The 19,180-nt window shown below is 43.1% G+C and overlaps 1 protein-coding gene across 1 annotated transcript in view; it reads right to left on the minus strand.

Annotated features, from left to right (window-relative positions):
- Positions 1–19,180, minus strand: part of SCN8A (sodium voltage-gated channel alpha subunit 8) — a 103,189-nt gene that overhangs the window by 39,486 nt on the left and 44,523 nt on the right. The window contains exons 7-15 of the mRNA XM_081898495.1: positions 14,318–14,539; positions 13,257–13,320; positions 10,648–10,789; positions 7,213–7,419; positions 6,683–6,970; positions 4,858–5,217; positions 2,475–2,610; positions 1,758–1,996; positions 921–1,094 (exon numbers count right to left, since the gene is read on the minus strand). Coding sequence (XP_081754621.1) covers positions 921–1,094; positions 1,758–1,996; positions 2,475–2,610; positions 4,858–5,217; positions 6,683–6,970; positions 7,213–7,419; positions 10,648–10,789; positions 13,257–13,320; positions 14,318–14,539 — 1,832 coding nt within the window. The remainder of the gene's footprint in view (positions 1–920; positions 1,095–1,757; positions 1,997–2,474; positions 2,611–4,857; positions 5,218–6,682; positions 6,971–7,212; positions 7,420–10,647; positions 10,790–13,256; positions 13,321–14,317; positions 14,540–19,180) is intronic.

Consider the following 19,180-nt stretch of genomic DNA (forward strand, 5'->3'; position numbering starts at 1 on the left):
CAAACCCACTTCCGAGTTTGCCACGTTCACAACCCAAAGGTTACATTACCTGAAGGGGCCACTGTATATATAATAAAAGAAATACTGATCATGAACTAAACACTGAATGGGAGATTTCTAGAGGCAGAGCTGTCAATCTATGGATTTTAGCTGGAAAGTCAGGATCTGCAGATCGCCACTAGCTGACTTAAGAGCATCAGGCCATTGGTCCACCTGGTACAATATTGTCTATAGAGACTGGCAGCAGCTTTCCAAAGTTTTAGAGGGGCAGGGATGTATCCCAGCCCTGCCGGGAGAAGCCAGGGACATTGAACTGGAGATCTTTTGCATGCAGAGTACAACCTCTACTACTGTACTACCCAATACCCGCTTTTCAAACGGACAGTCCCTTCATGTCCTCTTGACTAAGGCAGAAATGGTGGCAAGAACCCTGCATGCTCTTGGAAGTGACCACATAAGAGGTGCAAGTCTGACTGTGCTCTGCATTGGGCAGTTCACCCGCCACAATCACTTCCATGCTCCAACCCAATAGGATCCTACTGCTAATCCTCACTGCCATTTTTAAAGAAAACCATATGCTGAGAGTGCATTTGGGATATTAACTGCTTCCTGAAATGGACTTGTTGCTAAGGTCTGCATTTAACCTCTGCAGTTGTTGCTTGCAGCAACTAGCCTTCAGATTCTATCTATTTAGAGGCAAATTTAGGCAGAATAAATGGCAATTGAAAGGGGATAGAAACCAACTCTTGGACACGGAACAAGTCTTTATTTGTAATACTGGCCGTAAGGATTTGGCAATTATTCCTCTCGTGGACCTTTACTGTGGGTTCTGATATAGAACCTTATTTAAAAAGTTGTATCGGGTGAAAGGAGAGGAAAGACAGGAAATTGAAAAGTGCAGTAGAATAAGCAAATAGTACCAATCGGAAAGATCGCAACACCGAAAGCCCTTCCACATCTGCCAGCATCAGTTCCAGCAAACTGAGAGAGACAATAAATCCATCAAAAATGTTCCACCCTTCTTGGAAGTAATAGTAGGGGTCCATTGCTATGAGCTTTAGGAACATCTCAGCTGTGAAAATTCCAGTGAAAACCTAAAAAGGGGGAAAAGGGATCAGAATGTTCAAAGGTCTCACTGAACTTGACTTAATACTTTTTGCCTTCAATTGAATTAATGAATGAACAGGCCACAGTATATCAGCAATTTGGATGAAGAGACAGTCTCTCCCCCCTTTTTTTCGTATAATCAGAATTTTTGCCCCACTGCTACTTTTTCTTAGTATTTCACTGAATTACCGTATTTTTCACTCTATAAGACGCACCAGACCATAAGACGCACCTAGTTTTTGGAGGAGGAAAACAAGGGGGAAAATATTCTGAATCCCTCTTGCTGTTCTGGCTTCAATGATAGCTGCGCAGCCTGCATTTGCTCCATAAGATGCACACACATTTCCCCTTACTTTTTAGGAGGGAAAAGGTGTGTCTTATAGAGCGAAAAATACAGTACCTCAATTCCAAAACTGGCAGTGGCACCAGCTAGAGCCCCAAAACTCTAGATATTTGTGGGCAGCAATGGTTGCCTTATTTTATTTATTTAAATATTTATAAGTAGGCCTTTCTAAGTCTATCCTGATATTCAAAAGTAGCTGGCAATAATTCAAGTCACTGTTCAGTTTATTGGCTAGTTTTTCTAATAAGGCTGTTTCCCATACATAAGGCTGAGTTCCCATAGGCACTGGGAACATTTTCACGCTTACCAGGTTCCCTACGGCCAAGACATGCTCAAACTGTGGGGTCATGGGATGGTGCTCCATTGCCATGAACAGAGTATTCAAAACAATACAGATCGTAATGGCTAAATCCACAAAGGGGTCGAAGACAATCAAGTTGACAATTTCTTTCAGCTTCATCCAGTATGGGTGGCACTCCCAAATAAGGAAGATGTTGGCAAATTTGTACCAGCAGGGAGGGCATTTTCTTTGGGATTCTTCTAGTTCTACAACAAAACAAGAAAGTGGGAAACTTTAACAAATTAATGTAGACACGCCCAATGAAATTTTATGCAAGGTTTAAGTCATTCTCAATTTGTTGGGCCTCGCAGGCTGTTATGTTTTAGGTTTAAGAGGTGGTCACATTTCACAAACAAAAGGAATCAGGACATCTGCAGTGAGACAGGAAAAAAAGCTATGCGTGAATAATTAATCTAAGAATCCATAAAATTAATATTTGGGGGTGGAGTGGAATAAAGAAAAAAATCTGTATCTTAAATCATGTATATGTTACATTTTAATCCTGACCTTCCTTCAAGGAGCTCAGGGCAGCATGCAGAGTCTGAAAAGTAGGGTCTATGCGATCTTAAGAACAACAACAACAAAAATGTAAGATGGTTTTTAAAATTAAAGCATAGGAAACTTCTGAAGTGGGTAATCCCTTGAGCTAGTGGGCACAGGACCACAGCTTTCTAACACACATACCTTCTACAAGGGTATTTGTGATTACTGTCATTATACTGTTGGTTCGGTCCTTCCTTCCATAGGATGCATTCAGCTGGTCCATTGATACCAAGAGTGACCCAGTAGCTTTCTTTTTAATCTCCACCTCAGTGGTTCCCTGCAAAATCCATTAACATCCCGTTAGTACGGCCTCTTTCATGTCTGCGCGGGAAAATGTGATGGGCTCTCAGCTGCAAAGGCAGAATTTGTTTTGAGTCAAATCTTTATATATGTGGAAGATGGTGGTTTTGCCAGATAATAATAACCTGTTATAAAAAATGAGGTCTATTCTACTTAACACCTAACTTTTTAAAGTCAGGGATATTCTGAAGCGCATTTCAAAAACTATTGCAGTGGGTGGAATTCGGGTGTAAAAGGAACTTAGATGAAAGGCTGCAGAAAGCTGATTTCACATTAATGCACAGGATAGAGACACCCTGTATAATATTTTATGAGCTCTTTATTGGATATGTTCATCTACTCTGAATTCTTCTGCTGCTATTCCAGCCAAATTTGGAGTCCCTGGAAATCACATTAAACAAAAAAGTTGGAAGAATAAGTCTTCTGTGCCTACCTTGATTGTCCAAAAACAGCACTAGCTAATCCTTTAATATGGTTTGTCTAAAGCTGACTTTCCCTTTGGCTATTTAATTGTGACTGGTAAACATAAATAACTGAAAATCTACTCCCTTCTATGCTTCTTTATAAATGGGAGCAGGGACAGACCTATGGAACGACAAATGCTGTTTGCTTCAATCAAGCAAAACTCAGCATTTGCTGGGTCTGAGCATATAGAGGTTTGAAATAAAATATTTACTCCGTGAAAAGCCTGCGTGGCTCATGTGGTCTCTCAGATGTGATGATGAAGATTAGGTGTTTCTATTGTTTAACAACAGAGTATAGCCACTGTCCCAAAGAACTATCGGATGACAGGCTTCACGCAATACAGATATGTATCTTAGGTTGCCTTTCATGCATGCGTCATGCTAAAGTTAACAGTCTGTAACATTTCCATGCTGTTAGAGGACCAAGTCTGGAAAGAGCACAGTAGACTAGCATGCTAACTAGAGAAAGTGGTAGTAACTGAAGCTGAAAGTAACTAGGAAGGGTTTCAAACATTCTTAAGGAGGGGAAAAAAGGACTGGGAAGGAGTAGTTTCATTTAGTTTGCAAGAACCTAGAGAAAGAGGGGTTTTGTTTTTTTAAGGAAAAAAAAGCTTGGAATTTAAGGACACAGGAATAAGGCTTCCCATGTGCACTTTGGCCAAAGACGGTGATGCTATTCATAAATAACACTCACTCTGGAGCAACTTCCTTTGGCCATAATGGGAGCAAGTGTGTTTAGGGTTGGTGGCAATGGTTTTGGCTTACAGGTGACCCTGTATCTTTTGTTTGCCTATATTCTCTGGCATAGTTCTAACCTAACTGAGCCAGTAAACCTGAACCTGGGCTGTATCAGTTCAGATTAAAAATGGAGAGGGTGCAAGATGGGGGTGCAGGAGGATTTTGATTGGTCCTGTAGGAAAAACCAAGCCTTGCCCCAGCTCCTGTTCCAGCTATTCATATATGGGGAAATTCACCTCAAGGCCTGTCACTTCACACAAACAACTATCCACCATGGAGAAAACTACAGTCTCTTTGACATCTATGGTTTGTTTTTTGGTAGTTAAGGGGTATTCAGGGATCTGAAGTCTCTGAAATGGTGCAGCTCAGTCACAGGTTTACTGCTTCTGACTCTGTGTGGAGAATGTCTTGTTTCTCACTACCCTAGAAATTCCTAAATGATTTGGGTTGTGTGTGGGTTTTTTTTTGGTAACTTCTTTTTACACTAGAACTTGCCTTATTCATCTCGTTTCTAAAATACGGACTGAGATGTCCAAAATAAAAAGCAAGTAAACAGATAGGATATTAATACGTTGAGCAAGATTTATACAAAATTAATCCTAATTGCATGAGTGGGATTAAGAAATTTTTGGCCTAGCCCATTCACGCCCAGATGTTCCTGCACATTTTGAAACATCTGAGGGATTTGATTTAACACTTGATCACTTCTCATTCCTCAAAAAGATACATAATTTTTTTCCAAGCCGTTTTTTCTTAGAAGCCAGAAGAGAAAAGAGAAGGAAATATGTGAGTAGGTTAATCTGGGAAAGAAGGGAAAGTGAAGAAGATTAAGAAGCAGAGGAGCCTGGGATAAGGGTTCAGACTATAACATCTGTTGGCTAGACAAACCAAGTTTCATTCCGTCAAAGGATCCATTTTGGCGGCATACAGGAAAGCAGAGAGAAGGGTGGGCCTCCATGCCTAGACTATCTACTCATTGACTTCCTTACGCTGTCATCAGTAGCTGCCTTATCTATTTTCACCTCAGGCAGAAGCCGTCCGCTGGGTATGTTGGAGGTTGGGCCACCAATCAGGGAGACCACGCCGTTGCAGTCCACGGTGCTGTTCCGCTTCATGTTCCGTCGGATGCTGGGAAAGATGCGGGACGATCTGCTCCCCTGGCTGTAGCCGCTGTAACCGCTGTAGCTGCTTTTCCTCTCGTGGCCCCGGATTGGGATGAAGAGGGAATCCCTCCGGCCCTCGCTCTCTTCCACTGTGCTGTGCTCGTCATCGGCAAATTCGTTTTCTGAACCCGGGTCGCGGAAACCTCTCTTGAAGCTGAAGATGCTGCTTTTGCTGTTGTGCCGGGAGAGATAGGGAGATCCTGGGATGCTGAGCAGTGACTGGAAGGAGAGAGGAAGCAGGAAGATGGAAGAGGAATGTGGACAGGAAGCTATAATGCACCAGCAACAGGCAAAAACATAGAATTTACCACGCAATCGGATGAAGAAGAAAAAAAGGGTGGTAACGGCGAATTCTCCATCGTGAAAACGCTAGAGGGTGGTAGCAAAGGAATCAGCTGATTAGTTTCAATTAATATATGGATTTAATAGCACATGTCACCCTCCACTGCTTCGTGGTTCTCATTTACCCCTTGGATCGCCCAGAGAAACCCAAACTGCCATTTACAGTGGTACCTTGGTTTACAACCATAATCTGTTCCGGAGGTCCAGTTGTAAACCAAAACAAGTTGTAACCCAAGGCGTGCTTTCGCCAATGGGGCCTCAAAGAAAAGAGAAAAGAAAAAAAAGGGTTGTAATCCAAAAAAATGGGTTGTAATCCAAAAAAAGGGACACACACTTCCAGGTTTGACGTGGTTCTAATTCAAAATGGTTTGTAATCCCAAACGGTTGCAAACCAAGGTACCACTGTATGTATCTCTACATATTTAGATAGATAAAAGTCTTTGGTAGAAAATGTCTACAGTTTTGATTTGACCAATACATGTCTCTCCTCCATTAAACCAACTCTTTTCAACAAGTTTTCAGCCTCACCATGGGAACTAACTGCTCTGAACATGTCCCCTTTGGGGTATTCATGGATTGTTTAAAGAGCAATAGGGACTTCTCTACTTACTACTTTCTCAGGACAAAGTAACTGAACACCTTTGCTTTTTAGCAACGGCATGAAAACAAAGAGAATGTCCACCAAGAGATGCAATGACGTGGTCAGTCAGGCAACTGATTGTACCAAAATTGATCTGGAATGCATTTGATAGTTTGCAATCAAAGTTTTTCAATGGAAGGTAATAGGCAATAGCCAACTAAGTTTTGCTCAGAGTAAACCCATTAGAATTAGCAGAGCAATGTTTGACCTTATGCCTAAAGGTGCACTCCTCCATTGTCTCCCAAGACAGACAGATGCAAACAACATTAGCCATGTCTTAATTTCAGTGTGTCTACTCTGAGTATGACTAAAGTTGCATATAACCCAGTGATTTCTTTATTTTGGAGAGACTGGTGCTCGGTTTAAGCAGAGGAAGTACAAAGGAAGTGGAATATGGCATTACTTCCATTCCACTTTACAGGAAAACCTGTCTTCCTGGCATTTTGAATTACATCATTCCAACTGCACCCCCTTAGTGAGGGGTAGGAATAAAGGCTGGCGGGCAGCTTTAAGGCGCAGAGGCAGCTAGGACATATTGTGCCAAACGCTGATGTATATACATGGCTGCAATATAGCACGAGAAAGACTGAAAGGATGAAAATAGTGCTATCAGGGAAGGTGAGGAAAGACTCCAGTCCAGCCATTCCTCTGACACATTCCACCCAACACCAAGTTTTCACTTGCAGGGCCTGCAAACTGTACCTGGTTCATGATGGAAAGTTTCCGCCCCAACCTGTTGTCTGGCAAGCGGAAGACCTTCCTCCTCATGCCATCTTCCGACTCTGACTTAAACACCTTCTCAACATCTCCCTTCTCTTCTCCTTCCGACAGCTCCTTCTGCTTCCGCTTCTTCCTCCTGTTTCGCCTCTCCTTGGCACTTTTAGAGCTGAGCTTGGAGATCTCGGAAGAGCTCTGGGACATCCTTCCTCCGCCATCCTCTTCCACAGCATCTTCTGAGACTGTCCCTGCTGAAGTGGCCATGGCTGCAGCCTGCAGTGGGGAGGGGGGGGGAATAGGAAGAACCAAGATAACCAAATTGAAGCACCTTGCATGAATTCCTTCCAGCCTCTAAACAATGTGATTAATTAGACTCTTGCCATGGAGAGAACAGCAAATTCTCCAATTTCCAATGGAACACAGATTGGATTATGTGTTTATTATTAGGATTACATTAGCCTGTGCTCTCTATAAAACGAGAAAGCACAATATGGTGGGGCACATGAGGGAATAACCTGAGCTTCCTCCTGTTGCTTTTTCAGCTGTTCCAACATGGCCTTGAATTCTGCCTCCTTCTGCTCCGCCTCTTCCAGTGTCGCCTGGTTTTGTTCTTCATAGGCCATGGCCACCACAGCCAAAATCAAGTTGACCAGGTAGAACGACCCAACGAAAATAACCAGGACGAAAAAGATCATGTAGGTTTTTCCCGCTGCTCGCAAAGTCTGCGAAGAAAAAGAGGTCATTGTGAGGTTTCCTATTTTGGTCGCTGAACCCAAGATTGGTTTCTGGCATGTTAGTTGTTAGAAGACCACTTGAGGTGCCGCGAACCCCATTAGGCAAGCAGAAACCCAGGGGGTGTTGAGAGAAACTTTTACCAAGCAAAGGGTAATTTGAATGAAAGTACCCCCTTCCTCCTAGGTAAAGGTAAAGGTAAAGGACCCCTGGATGGTTAAGTCCAGTCAAAGGTGATAATGGGGTTGCAGAGCTCATCTTGCTTTCAGGCAGAGGGAGCTGGTTTTAGACCACATACAACTTTCCGGGTCGTGTGGCCAGCATGACTATACCACTTCTGGTGCAACAGGACATCGTGATGGAAACCAGAGCACATGGAAATGCAGTTTACCTACCTGCCATAGTGGTGCCTATTTATCTACTTGCATTGCTGTGATTTCAAACTGCTAGGTTAGCAGAAGCTGGGACAGAGCAACGGGAGCTCACTCCGTCACGGGGATTTGAACCGCCGACCTTCCGATCGGCAAGCCCAAGAGGCTCAGTGGTTTAGACCACAGTGCCACCCGTGTCCTCTTATGTGCATATGAAGGTATGACACCTCTGCTCATGACCGATGCAGTGTCATGGCTGGCCAGCTACAGCACTACTATGTGAAAGGGTGTGTCTTTTTTTCTGAATGCTCTTTGTATACATTAACCATAACATCTCTCCTGTCATTGCTGAAAAAACTGCAATCACTTTTTGCCTTTCCTAATAGGAATCTCTTCTCTCTTTGGATTCTTTAGAAATATTGAGGTAACCAGAACGGCAGCATTTATGATGCTGCTGCAGTATGTACAGGAACATGGGAGTTCACGTATTGCTGGGCTGAAATATCTGCCCTAATTATTATTTTTGGCCCTTTGGTGGGGTAGTGTGAGGCAGAAAGGGTAGGAAAAGAACTACTTTTGTGGGAGGATAAAATCTATTCATAATTGGTGGCAAGGAACTCCCCATTAAGACAAGAGCCATAATGGCTGGTACTAATTGTCCTCTGAGACAATAGTAACAATTTCCTACCTATTTGTTGATTGCCTTTATACCCCACCATTCCTCAAGGTGGAATACATGTTCCTCTACCTGCCCATTTTATTTTCACAACAATCCCGCGAAGTAGGCTAGGTTCAGAAACTGAGACTAGCCCAAGCTCACCCAATGAGTTTCATGGCTGAGCGGAGATTTGAACCCTTGTGTTCCAACTCCTAGTCCAACGCTCTAACCACTACACCACGCTGACACTTTACCTTACAATGTAGCATTATTCCCATGGGCCTGAAGGAAGGGGGGGAAGACAGCTGTTCCCTTTGGCCAGTTAAAGGGAAATAACTAGAAACCTCTGCCGCATCTTCTCAAAATGGTAAGCCTTCCCCCCTGCTCCACCACTCTCTGAAAATGTAAAAATTACCAAAAAAAGAGCCCTGCAAAATATGGGGTGGGTGGTTTATGATTCCAAACTTACAACAAAGCAACACAAAGCAGTCCTTGTGTACAGAGGGAGTATCAGTTTCCTGCCTCCTTTCTCCGTCTCTGTGTATCTTTTTTTTTTAAATAACCCACATGTTCCAATCTACAACAGGAAGGTATCATTTTAACCATTTTCGCTTCGGGTGCAAAAATGTCTAAGACCGGATATTTCAACACTGCATATAATATTCTATCCCTTCCCTGAAAACCCTGCTGCCATACCTATGGTCCCTCCCCTTCCACTCATTTGCACTTTTGTGAGCAACACCATGCATATGTTTTCTATCCATCAGCACAGGACAAAGGGAATCTACAAAGCTATAGCGCAGGCAGATCCAGCTCCCAAGAGACTGTGATCTACTCCCAGTATAAAAAAAACTGGTGGTGATCTACTCATTGTCATTGGAGGAAGGAGGAGTGTGCATGGGGTAGGTGGATTGCCCAGAGTTGTTGAGCATTTTGGGGGAGGATTGCATAGAGTTTTTAAGCTTCCCACCCCCATAACTTTTTGTACACGATAAGGATCCCGTGATCTACCAGGATCAGCTGGAGATCTACTGGTTGGACACCCCTGCTATAGCACATTGGTGTCAGGAACTGGGCAGAGGAGGAATGGCGGAGACCGCCTCCCCAACCTGACCCTTCCAGGGAGGAGGAAGATGAAGACAGTATAGATTTACAACAAGGGGTTTGAGGGAGGTCACAGCTCAGAGGCAGATGAGGAAAAAACTTGGGAAATAATGGGAGAGGAGGAGGCAGAACCAGAACAACACCTGGCTGACATGTTGTCATTAGAAAGCATCCCAGACCCTCCATCTCCCAGAACCCGGTGAGCCTTAAAAATAGGAGAGCAAAGACCTCAAAGACAAAGCTCCTGTAGAAGTAATGAATGAGGAAGTGGGAGAGATGGAGGGGGGGTAGAGATTCACTTGAGACAACGCCATTATCCAAGAGTTAGCTGGGTTCTATAGCCTCTCTCTGTAAAGATTGACATAAAAAAGGACGGTAATAAATTTTCCTTGTCTTTATACTTTCCTGGGCAACTAGCCGGGAGCCACTGACAGCACCCTGACAATTGGGCTGGGCTGGTGTAGATGGTTCTGCATTCCCTATGTGTGCTGGTATTCTTTGTTTAGTCATGGCACACACAAACTTTCAGTCACCTGGAGAAGGGAACACGGCCACTTTGATGCTCCTTCCATTCTGCTGCTGCCCTGTTGCTGTGAGCTAAACCATGGTTTGGCTCAGTGTGTCATCTGAACCCAGGCTCGTGGTTTGCCTTGCTTCAGACACCCCACAAGCTGTAACCAAGGTTTGTTCTTGGCTTACGGCTTGTGGTTTGTACGAAGGTGACAAACCACAAACCCAGATTCGGATGACATGCAAACCAATAGTTTAGCTCCCAGCAGTGGGACTGGAGAAGCAGACCTCCTCTCTGGGAGGCCATACGCCTGCGTATTTGTATTAAGCCATAGTTTGGCTTAGGGTTACATTCAAGCTGAGCCAGTGCAAGGAATGCTTTGTACTCAGCCGAATCGCAGCTGCTGTTTTGATGCTAATTCATTTGATGCCAGAAAATGCTTCTGTCATTTTTCACAGGCATAATTACATACAACTGTGCCTTTCGGGGTTTTTTCAGACCGCTAGGTGGCCCCTGATGCAGGCCGAAGGAGACTCTTCACACATAAGTAAAGGATAGGAGATGTAATACTTACTAACTGATACAAGTTTTCCCAGTAATCCTGAGTCATGAGGCGAAATAAGGCCAGGAAAGCCCAACTGAAGGTATCAAAGCTGGTGTAGCCATAGTTTGGATTCCTCCCTGCTTTCATGCATGTAAAGCCCTCGGGGCACTGGCTGCAGACAAGATGGAAGAAAGTTAAGCTAGTTGGCATGGTAGGAGCTATTAGACCAGAAAGAGGAAGACTCGCGGTGAATGCTTTCGCTGTCCCCAATTCAACAGTCTGCTTTCAGCAAGCCTGATGTTACTACTGTATTGTGTTGGTTCCTTACTTGAATTGTAAAAGTTTCCCATTTAAACTCTTTTACCTTCCATCTTTTTTTTGTGTGTGTGTGTGGGGGGGTGTTATTAAAGATTTCTTGGTTTACAAAAGTATGTGCTGTGTCTCTATTTTCAAGTTACATTTTCTGCAGGCCAGTTTCATTTGTTGAGACATTAGGGTTACATTAGGAAGAAAGGGGGGGGGAAGAGGTGGAGGGGAAAGTGGTGAGTGGGGGTGGGGAGGGGTGGCGATGTTTCTAATTTTACTTAATGTATGTGTGGGGCTTTGTGTCAGTGCCGTTTGTGCAGGTTCTCTTTGCTATTTGCTTGTGCTCCTTTGGTGGTGAGAGAAGTTGGGATTGGTCTAGGGTGTGTCTTCTTGTTTGTGATTGGCTGTGATGAACTTAGTTTTCATGTGTGAGTGGGGTGGGTGGGTGTTTTTGAGTCAGGTTAGCCATATTGATTCGTATACTCATCATCATCCTTTTATTCGACCGTCAGTTAGAAAAAAGTACATTTGTCAATACACAGTTAAAACATCCAGGAAGATTTTAGAACTTAGCCAACACTAAAATGGGCTAAACAGATAGCCCCATATCAATACAGTCAATTATAGTCTTGCGACGCTTAAAAGCTAAAAAAAGAAATTTGGCCACCAAGGAAGGTATAGCTCTAGTGACATTATTCAGCAAGTATAAAACCTGGTTTTCGATTTGTATACTGTTGGTGGATTCTTGTCATTGTCTTGTTGGGCTGTGTATGTGATAAAGGGGAGTGATACCAGGGTGAAGGCATCTTCTTCTATTTGTCCCCGTGTCAGTTTCAGTTTATTGGTTAATTTTTCTAGTAAGGCTGTTTCCCATACTATTTGGTACCATTGGTCCCTGCTTACTCCTGACAGGTCTCTCCAGTGTCTGGATATGATGTTTCTGACTGCTGAGAGTAGGTGGGTTATGAGTTCTTTGTGATGTGAGTGGACATTATTGTCTTTGAAGATGTTTAGTAGGGCCAATTCTGGGGTGATTTCTAATACTTGCTTAGTTAATTTACATATTTCTCATATGGCTGTTGTCCAGAATGGTTGGATTTATGGGCATCCCCACCACATGTGGAGGTATGTTTCTGTGGAGGTGCACCCTCTTCAGCATTTTGATGAGGTTACTGGGCATATTAGCACTAATTTTAAACTCTGTTAACTGAATTAAATGTATATTGTTGTCGGAACTTGCACTGGAAACCTTACAGTGAAGGGCAGGTCAGAAATCCCATATTAAGTAAAACAAATGTGTGATGGAAGAGTAGACTTTCTGAATGACTTCATGGATTTTCTTTACATCCATGGAATAATTTTATTACAAGAGTGATTCATTCACCCATATACAGTCCCATCTGTGCAATTCATAGGCAAGTACACAAATGTAGCACACAAATGTGAATTTCTGGAATGCTAAAACAAAACACAAACTTGAATTGAACTGGCAGCTTCCGCAGCAAAAATCAAGAGTTCACAATAGAAGCAGTTTTGATTGCACTTGCCTCTGCATAAATACTGCATAATTGTTCTGCAAGTGTTAACCTGCATATTCTCCAGCAAACAACCACGCAGCAAGGCATTCAACCAGTGTGGTTCATATATGGAATATTGCAGTTTAAGATGCACAGGAATGGGTACATCAGTCAGGATTGGTTCTGCTGGTGCATCTGTGCAGCCCTGACCTTGCATTCTGCCTTGCCCGCTTCCTTTCTGTTGGTTATTGCTGCAGCTCTGCCCTACAGGTTGAGCCACTCCTGGTATCAGCACTGACCTATCAATGCTGATGTGCTCACATGGTGGAAAATTAGGATTGTAGACACCCCTCCCCCAAGCTTGTAATACATCCTCACATTTTAATAGGCTAAAAATCAATATATGTAGGAATGATTATACCACTTTGCCTGAGTTGGGGCAGTTATAACAATCTGGATCGGGCCTAACACGTATTGTTCCCTGTTCCAACACTGAAGTCCATTGTGTGACTCTTAAGTGGACTTGGGTGAAAAAAGAAGGTAGAGTCCAAGTCCTGTATCATGTATAAGCTCTGTGCACATCTGCATGTCTGCTTAATGTATGCTTTAAGTAAGATACAGTAGGCGTCTCCATTAAAAAAAAGTTAAATAGTCGGGAAGACTTAAGGTGACAAGGTACCAGGTAAACCAATTGCTTTACAAATGAATTTATTTAAGTACTTTTGGAGTGTAATCCATACCTATTGACTTTTTCTCTCTTTCAAAAGTAGTTTGTCAAATTGAGAGAGACAGAGATAATCTGAATTGAGAACTTACCCTGCGTCAGAGCTGTTACCGCACAACAAAGGATCAAGAAACCCAGGTAATGTGTAAAAATTGGCTACAGGAGGGAGAGGGGGTGGAAGAAAAATAGAAGAAGGAGAAGAAGAGGAGGAAGAGGAAGAAGAAGAAACAAGAGCACAGTCAGTTAATGTGATCCACAAGCTGGGATATTAGCATTTCACAACCACAGTACCATGAGTGCAAGGTCATTTGGGACTTTACTATTTCACAGCGCAGGTGTTTGGGTAGGGAGGGCAGTTGTCATATGATTGAATTATCCTCCCACTTTGCAGAGTATAATTCTGACACTCTGTATGCTAGCGCGATGACAACCTCTTATGTCAATTGCTACATGAGGCAGGTTTATTCTCTTACAGGGATATGGAATTCCTAAGTATTTCCCCCCAAGAAAAAGTCATTATTGAGACTTTAATTTTTTAAACAAACAAACACCCTTTGCAAAACTGAACAAAAGATTATAAATATGAGAAGAAGAAGAAGAGTTTGGATTTGAGATCCTGTCTTTCACTCCCTTTAAGGAGTCTCAAAGCGGCTAACATTCTCCTTTCCCTTCCTCCCCCACAACAAACACTCTGTGAGGTGAGTGAGACTGAGAGACTTCAGAGAAGTGTGACTGGCCCAAGGTCACCCAGCAGCTGCATGTGGAGGAGCAGGGAAGCAAACCCGGTTCCCCAGATTACGAGACTACCGCTCTTAACCACTACACCACACTGGCTCTCATGAAGCCCAATTCATAATAAACACTGGGGAGCAGTCTGCAGGGCAGGTTTTTTGAACAGATAATAAAAAAGGACTCTACACAGAACCAGATTTTATGTATCATGGCAAAAGCACAGGGGCTTTTCTACGAAAGGAAAAGAGGGAAGCATACAGTGCAAAAGAGAAATCCCCGTCAAAATAAACACCTTTCCTCCAGAGAAGAACCATTTCTGGCTTTAGTAACATTTTAAGTCATGACGGTTAACCCAGCACATCTCACAGCCATAAGTATTTAGACAGAATTGTGCCAGGGAAAAACAGCCGCACACACTTACAAACATTGTTGGTGTATTCTTCCCAGTCAAAGCCCTTGGTGCCATTTTCCAGGTAGGTCTCATTGAGATCAATGGGCCAGATGACACACTTGTTCCTTAGATTCCCCATGAACAGCTGTAGCCCAATTAAAGCAAATACGCTGAGGCAAAACACTGTCAAAATCATCACATCTGACAGCTTCTTCACAGACTGGATCAGGGCTCCCACAATGGTCTTCAGGCCTGAGGAAAGGGAAAGCAGTCTTGGAATTCCTGTGGAATCTTAGGAAAAGTAGCTACCTATGGGCTACATACTACATTTTCTTGACAACAGGGAAGTCAAGGAGTATTTTGCTATGGTCCTCTGCCCACCCATTCCACAATAAGTTGACTGTATTGCCTTCTGAACCTTATTTACCAGATTCATACTCCTCACTATACAGGTATCGGGAATGTAAGAGGTTCATTAAACAGGGACATGTGCAGTTCCCTGGTCTGAGGGGAAGTTTTTCCTAGGTTAAGGTGAGGCTGAAGGTTGGGTTACGTTAAGGGGATAGCACACAGTTAATTCACTGTCCCTGAATACAAACATCTAGTGAAGGCAGCTAGAGTTTGTGCAACTCGCTGATTTCATATGGTACCCTCACATGAAAGGGAAAATAAGTTTTAAGAAAATGTAGAGCTGGGGAGACTCAGTCTGCATTGCTGTGTCCCCATTCTTGGAGAATTTCCCTAATATTATATATACTGATAAGAACAGCCGATTTAAAATCTTTCTCCCCCCACTGTGGAGAAATTAAAAACAACACAAACCATATCCTTTTTGCAGTTGTGGAGACTTTTAAACTATTCTCTGGTGGGGCATTTTGATTTTTTTTGTGTGTCTTAAAAAACGGGGAGGGTAGATCTTAGTAAAAAAAATAAAAACCAGCTGTTCCCAATCCTAATCCTAGACTCCTGATTCAAATCCTTACTTGGCCACCAAAGTTCACTGGAGGACTTTGCGATAGTCACGGCCTCTCAGGGTAACCTATCACACATTGCTGTGGGGAGGATAAATTGGATTCATCCAGTGAGCTTCACTACACCAAACTAGTACTCACTTATTAATTATCACTGCTCTATTTCCAGAAAAGCATTGCTTTGAAGCATTAAGGGGGGGGGGGAAGCATAATCTTCCATAAAGATAAAATCAGTTTATGATAACGAACAAGGAAAATCTTTGAAATACACTCCGTGCTCTGCCTCTTCTATGTGAAGCTTCAAGCGACATCTTTGCAAGATACAGCAAAGCACATCAAATGTATCCTCTACTATGAGAGCTTAGATTATAACTCAAAAGTAGAGTGTCTTTTATTGTGGGTCACAAGTTGTGATGAAAGCAAGCTTTGTCTTGTTCATGAATTTACCCAAATAGGCTTGGTACTTTGATGTTTTCAATGTGGGGATACCAATAGGGTTAAATGATGAAAGTATCACAAAAGATACCATAGCAGCAAGCAAGCATCGGAAGTATGAGGAGGAAGTTTCAAAGAACAACATATAACATGACTCCACAATCTCAGGTACTGGGGGGGGGGGAGGGGAATCAGCCATTCTCTTAAACTATATGGTAATAGTTTCTTAACTTATCCTGTTAATAAAGCCTTCTTGGCTTGAATGCGCAGAAATTCAGATTATGAGGATTTGTTCCATTATTTCCCAGCAGCATCCAGAGATTTGGGGGAACCCATCGGAACAGATTTAAGGGGTGCAAAGAGAGAAGAGAGAAGGGGGAGTCCAGTTGCTCAAGTGAAAATCATTGTGCTGATGGGACAACTACTTAGTGTTGCGTATTACAAGTGCTGGTGACGCCAGCATGTGCCTGTATGCTTGGAGTCCCCATAAATTACCAATGGATGAACTAGACCAGAAACAGCACTGAAGAGCACATGGAACAACATGCCTGCTATAACCTTTCTGAGTGATTTGGTAATAGTGCTAGAAGGATGAAGTCAGATAAAGAATGCACATTATTTTTCTGTTGTGGCCAGGCTTACACAAATTTCCATGAATTAATCTAATGCATGGTGGATTCCATCAGCAGTGGTTGCTGGAAGAGATGTAAAATTTCTGGAAATTTTGAAACCATGGGGGGGGGGAGCAATTCCCCCACCCCAGGGGGGAAAAAAGCTGAATTTGGTGGGGGGGGGATGGAAACCAGCAAAATGAACACCAGCAACATCTGGAGAACCAAAGTTCCACAGGCATGCTTTGCCCTTTCACACAGGTTTATTTCTTGATTTTATGTATTTCCAAACACAGAACAGTTTATTTCAGATGCTGCAGAAGATAAAGGAACATGAATGGGCGAGAAGCAAGAGGAATCAGAGGGTGTGTTGTGCAAAGGCCTTGCCATTGTGTTGCAGGAGGAATAAACTTGGCACAATCCCAAACTGCATTCCTGGGCCAAATACCTACAGTAAATATGTTCTGAAAGTACCTTTCCTACGTCAAGCCATAAGTGTGTCTGTAGAATCAAAAGTTAGCAGAGGATTTTTGTGTGTGTGTCGAAATGCATTCTTGAGCTCCCTCAGACTTCTAGGTTTATTTTGTTTCAAATGCTTCTATCTGTTTTAAATCAATCCATTTCTCCTAGTCAACAACATCAATGAACACCCTCCCAATCTTAACTCAATGGTTGTACAACACTGATTTTTAAAGTAACCCTAAAATGTGGTACAGCCAGCAACCTTCTAATCAAAGTAACCAGCTGCACTGTTTTCTCCCCAGCTAATACACCAACCCATTTAACTCACTCTCCTTTCCTTTAATTTATGCCCATTAGTGGCATCTAATGAGCCATTAAATGTTCTGACTTATTAATTTCTTGCTCCCCTCAATCTACCACTTGATCCAAGCATTTCCAGACAATTTTATTACTCCCAGTTCTGAAATTTCATCCATTTCCTGACTCAGAGCCCTGAGTCTCTTTCCCTCTCTAGCCCCTTGGTGCTTTCATGCAGCTGTAATTGATATTAACACCCCCCCTCGTCGCTGCTTTCGAGCGTTCCCAAAGGGCTCCAGTTTATAAAGCTTTGGAAGGGGTGCTCATTCATTCATTCTGTTCTAAGCTCATGACTCACCCCCTCCTCACTAAAGGCATTCCCACAAGTGACAATAAAGAGCACCTTCTGATCTATCCAGTGGGATTAAGGTATACAAATAAATAGCTTTTGTGGCAGTGTATTTTGCAAGCACGCTGTTTTGATACTCCAGTTCCGTGATGGATGAACATTTATGTCAAGCACTCGATGCACTATTCCTGTCACTTGTAATATACACGAGGTATCTAACTTGGCCCTCCAGCTGCCATCATTCCCAAAGATCACTATACTTTATTTTATTGCAATCTGCGTATGGGCCGCTCTTTTTTTGGACGGCTCAGAGCAGCTTGCAAAAAGCTCCTTGCGAGCCACAACCTAGGTATCGATCAGGTCCAAAATCCCTTAGCGGCAGCAGTGCCACAATATCAGTGCCTCTCAGACCATTCACTCTCTGACCACGCTAGCTGAGATGGGTGGTATCTGGAGTGCACCAGCACTGGGAGAGCAGCAGATTAGGGGTAGGCTGATATACAACGAGGAGGTGTAAGCAGCTGGATGAAGAGCAGCAATTAAACTAAATCAGTTTGAAACCTGTCTTTGTCTGGCATCCAATACAGTACATCAAAGTTGGTGCCATGCAAGCCTCCTTGGGGGAGAGTATTCCACAAGCAAGGCATCCCAATTGAGACGGCTGCCCCTCCAGTTGCTACCATTGGGGGTATGGGGGAGAATATCATTAGGCATACATAGAGAAATGGGGGAAAGAATTTGTGAAGATGTCGTGGAGAAGTCTTTTGCCACAAGGGCTAGAAGCACACCGAGAGTTTGACAATCCCAGAGTGTAATGTCTAGCCAGAAGAATCATTCCAGGGGCTATACACTGGTTCTGGAAAAACACACTCAATGGCAACCTTTGGCTTGTGTGTGGCGCAGCTATAGAAAGCATTGTCTTATCCATTCCTCGGTTTCAGGGAACATGTTGCATGTTATCACTATGGATTTTAGGACACACAAAACTCTACACTGGCATTTTGAAAGAACCAAATCTATACTGTGCCCCTTTAGGAGAGGTCAATCAATGTGGACTGCCTTTGAATACAGTCTACAGCCTAGAGGACAATTACCTTGGACTACAGCAGCAGTGTATGACTAATATAAATACCGTCAATGGAACAGAGGAGAACATAGCCTTTCTAAAAGCTTTTTTCCAGTGAAGTGATCATAGAACTATTCATTGTGACTGAAACACTCACTTCTGGGAAATGGGAAAAGGTTGATCTTACAAGTATTCAGCAGGCATTAGACAACGTGAAGCAAGCTGGATTATATGAGCCGGGCCCAAGCAAAGGCTGGAAATGTTACATCATGCACAGGATTCATATTCCAAGGCTAAGCAAAGCACATATGCTTCGATCCCAAATGTTTCCAAACATTTCCTCAAGCGAACATCGTGATTACATAACCAGAAAGGCCCACTTTTGCCGGCTTGTTTGCATGCTCTAGACCTCAGTTAACCCATTTCAGCAAGACATTAACTTACAGTGCATTTAACATATTTCTGCATACACCTACCCACCCAAAACTATGTTAACACATGGGGTGGAGGGATTAAGCTCGTTATTTTTAAACAAAGGAAAAGAGCTGCTTCATATGTTACATTGGGCTGCCTTTCCATTTCCATTAATCCACGAAAATGTGTTTTGGACCACAGAAGTCGCTGCTGCAAAGAATGGGTTATTGGGTTTTAGCCTCCTCAGTGGGTTATCCGCAGAGTTCCCATGAATAGATGAGTTGCACG

This window comes from Podarcis melisellensis (assembly GCF_964234715.1).
Source record: "Podarcis melisellensis genome assembly, chromosome: 2".
Lineage (NCBI taxonomy): Eukaryota > Metazoa > Chordata > Lepidosauria > Squamata > Lacertidae > Podarcis > Podarcis melisellensis.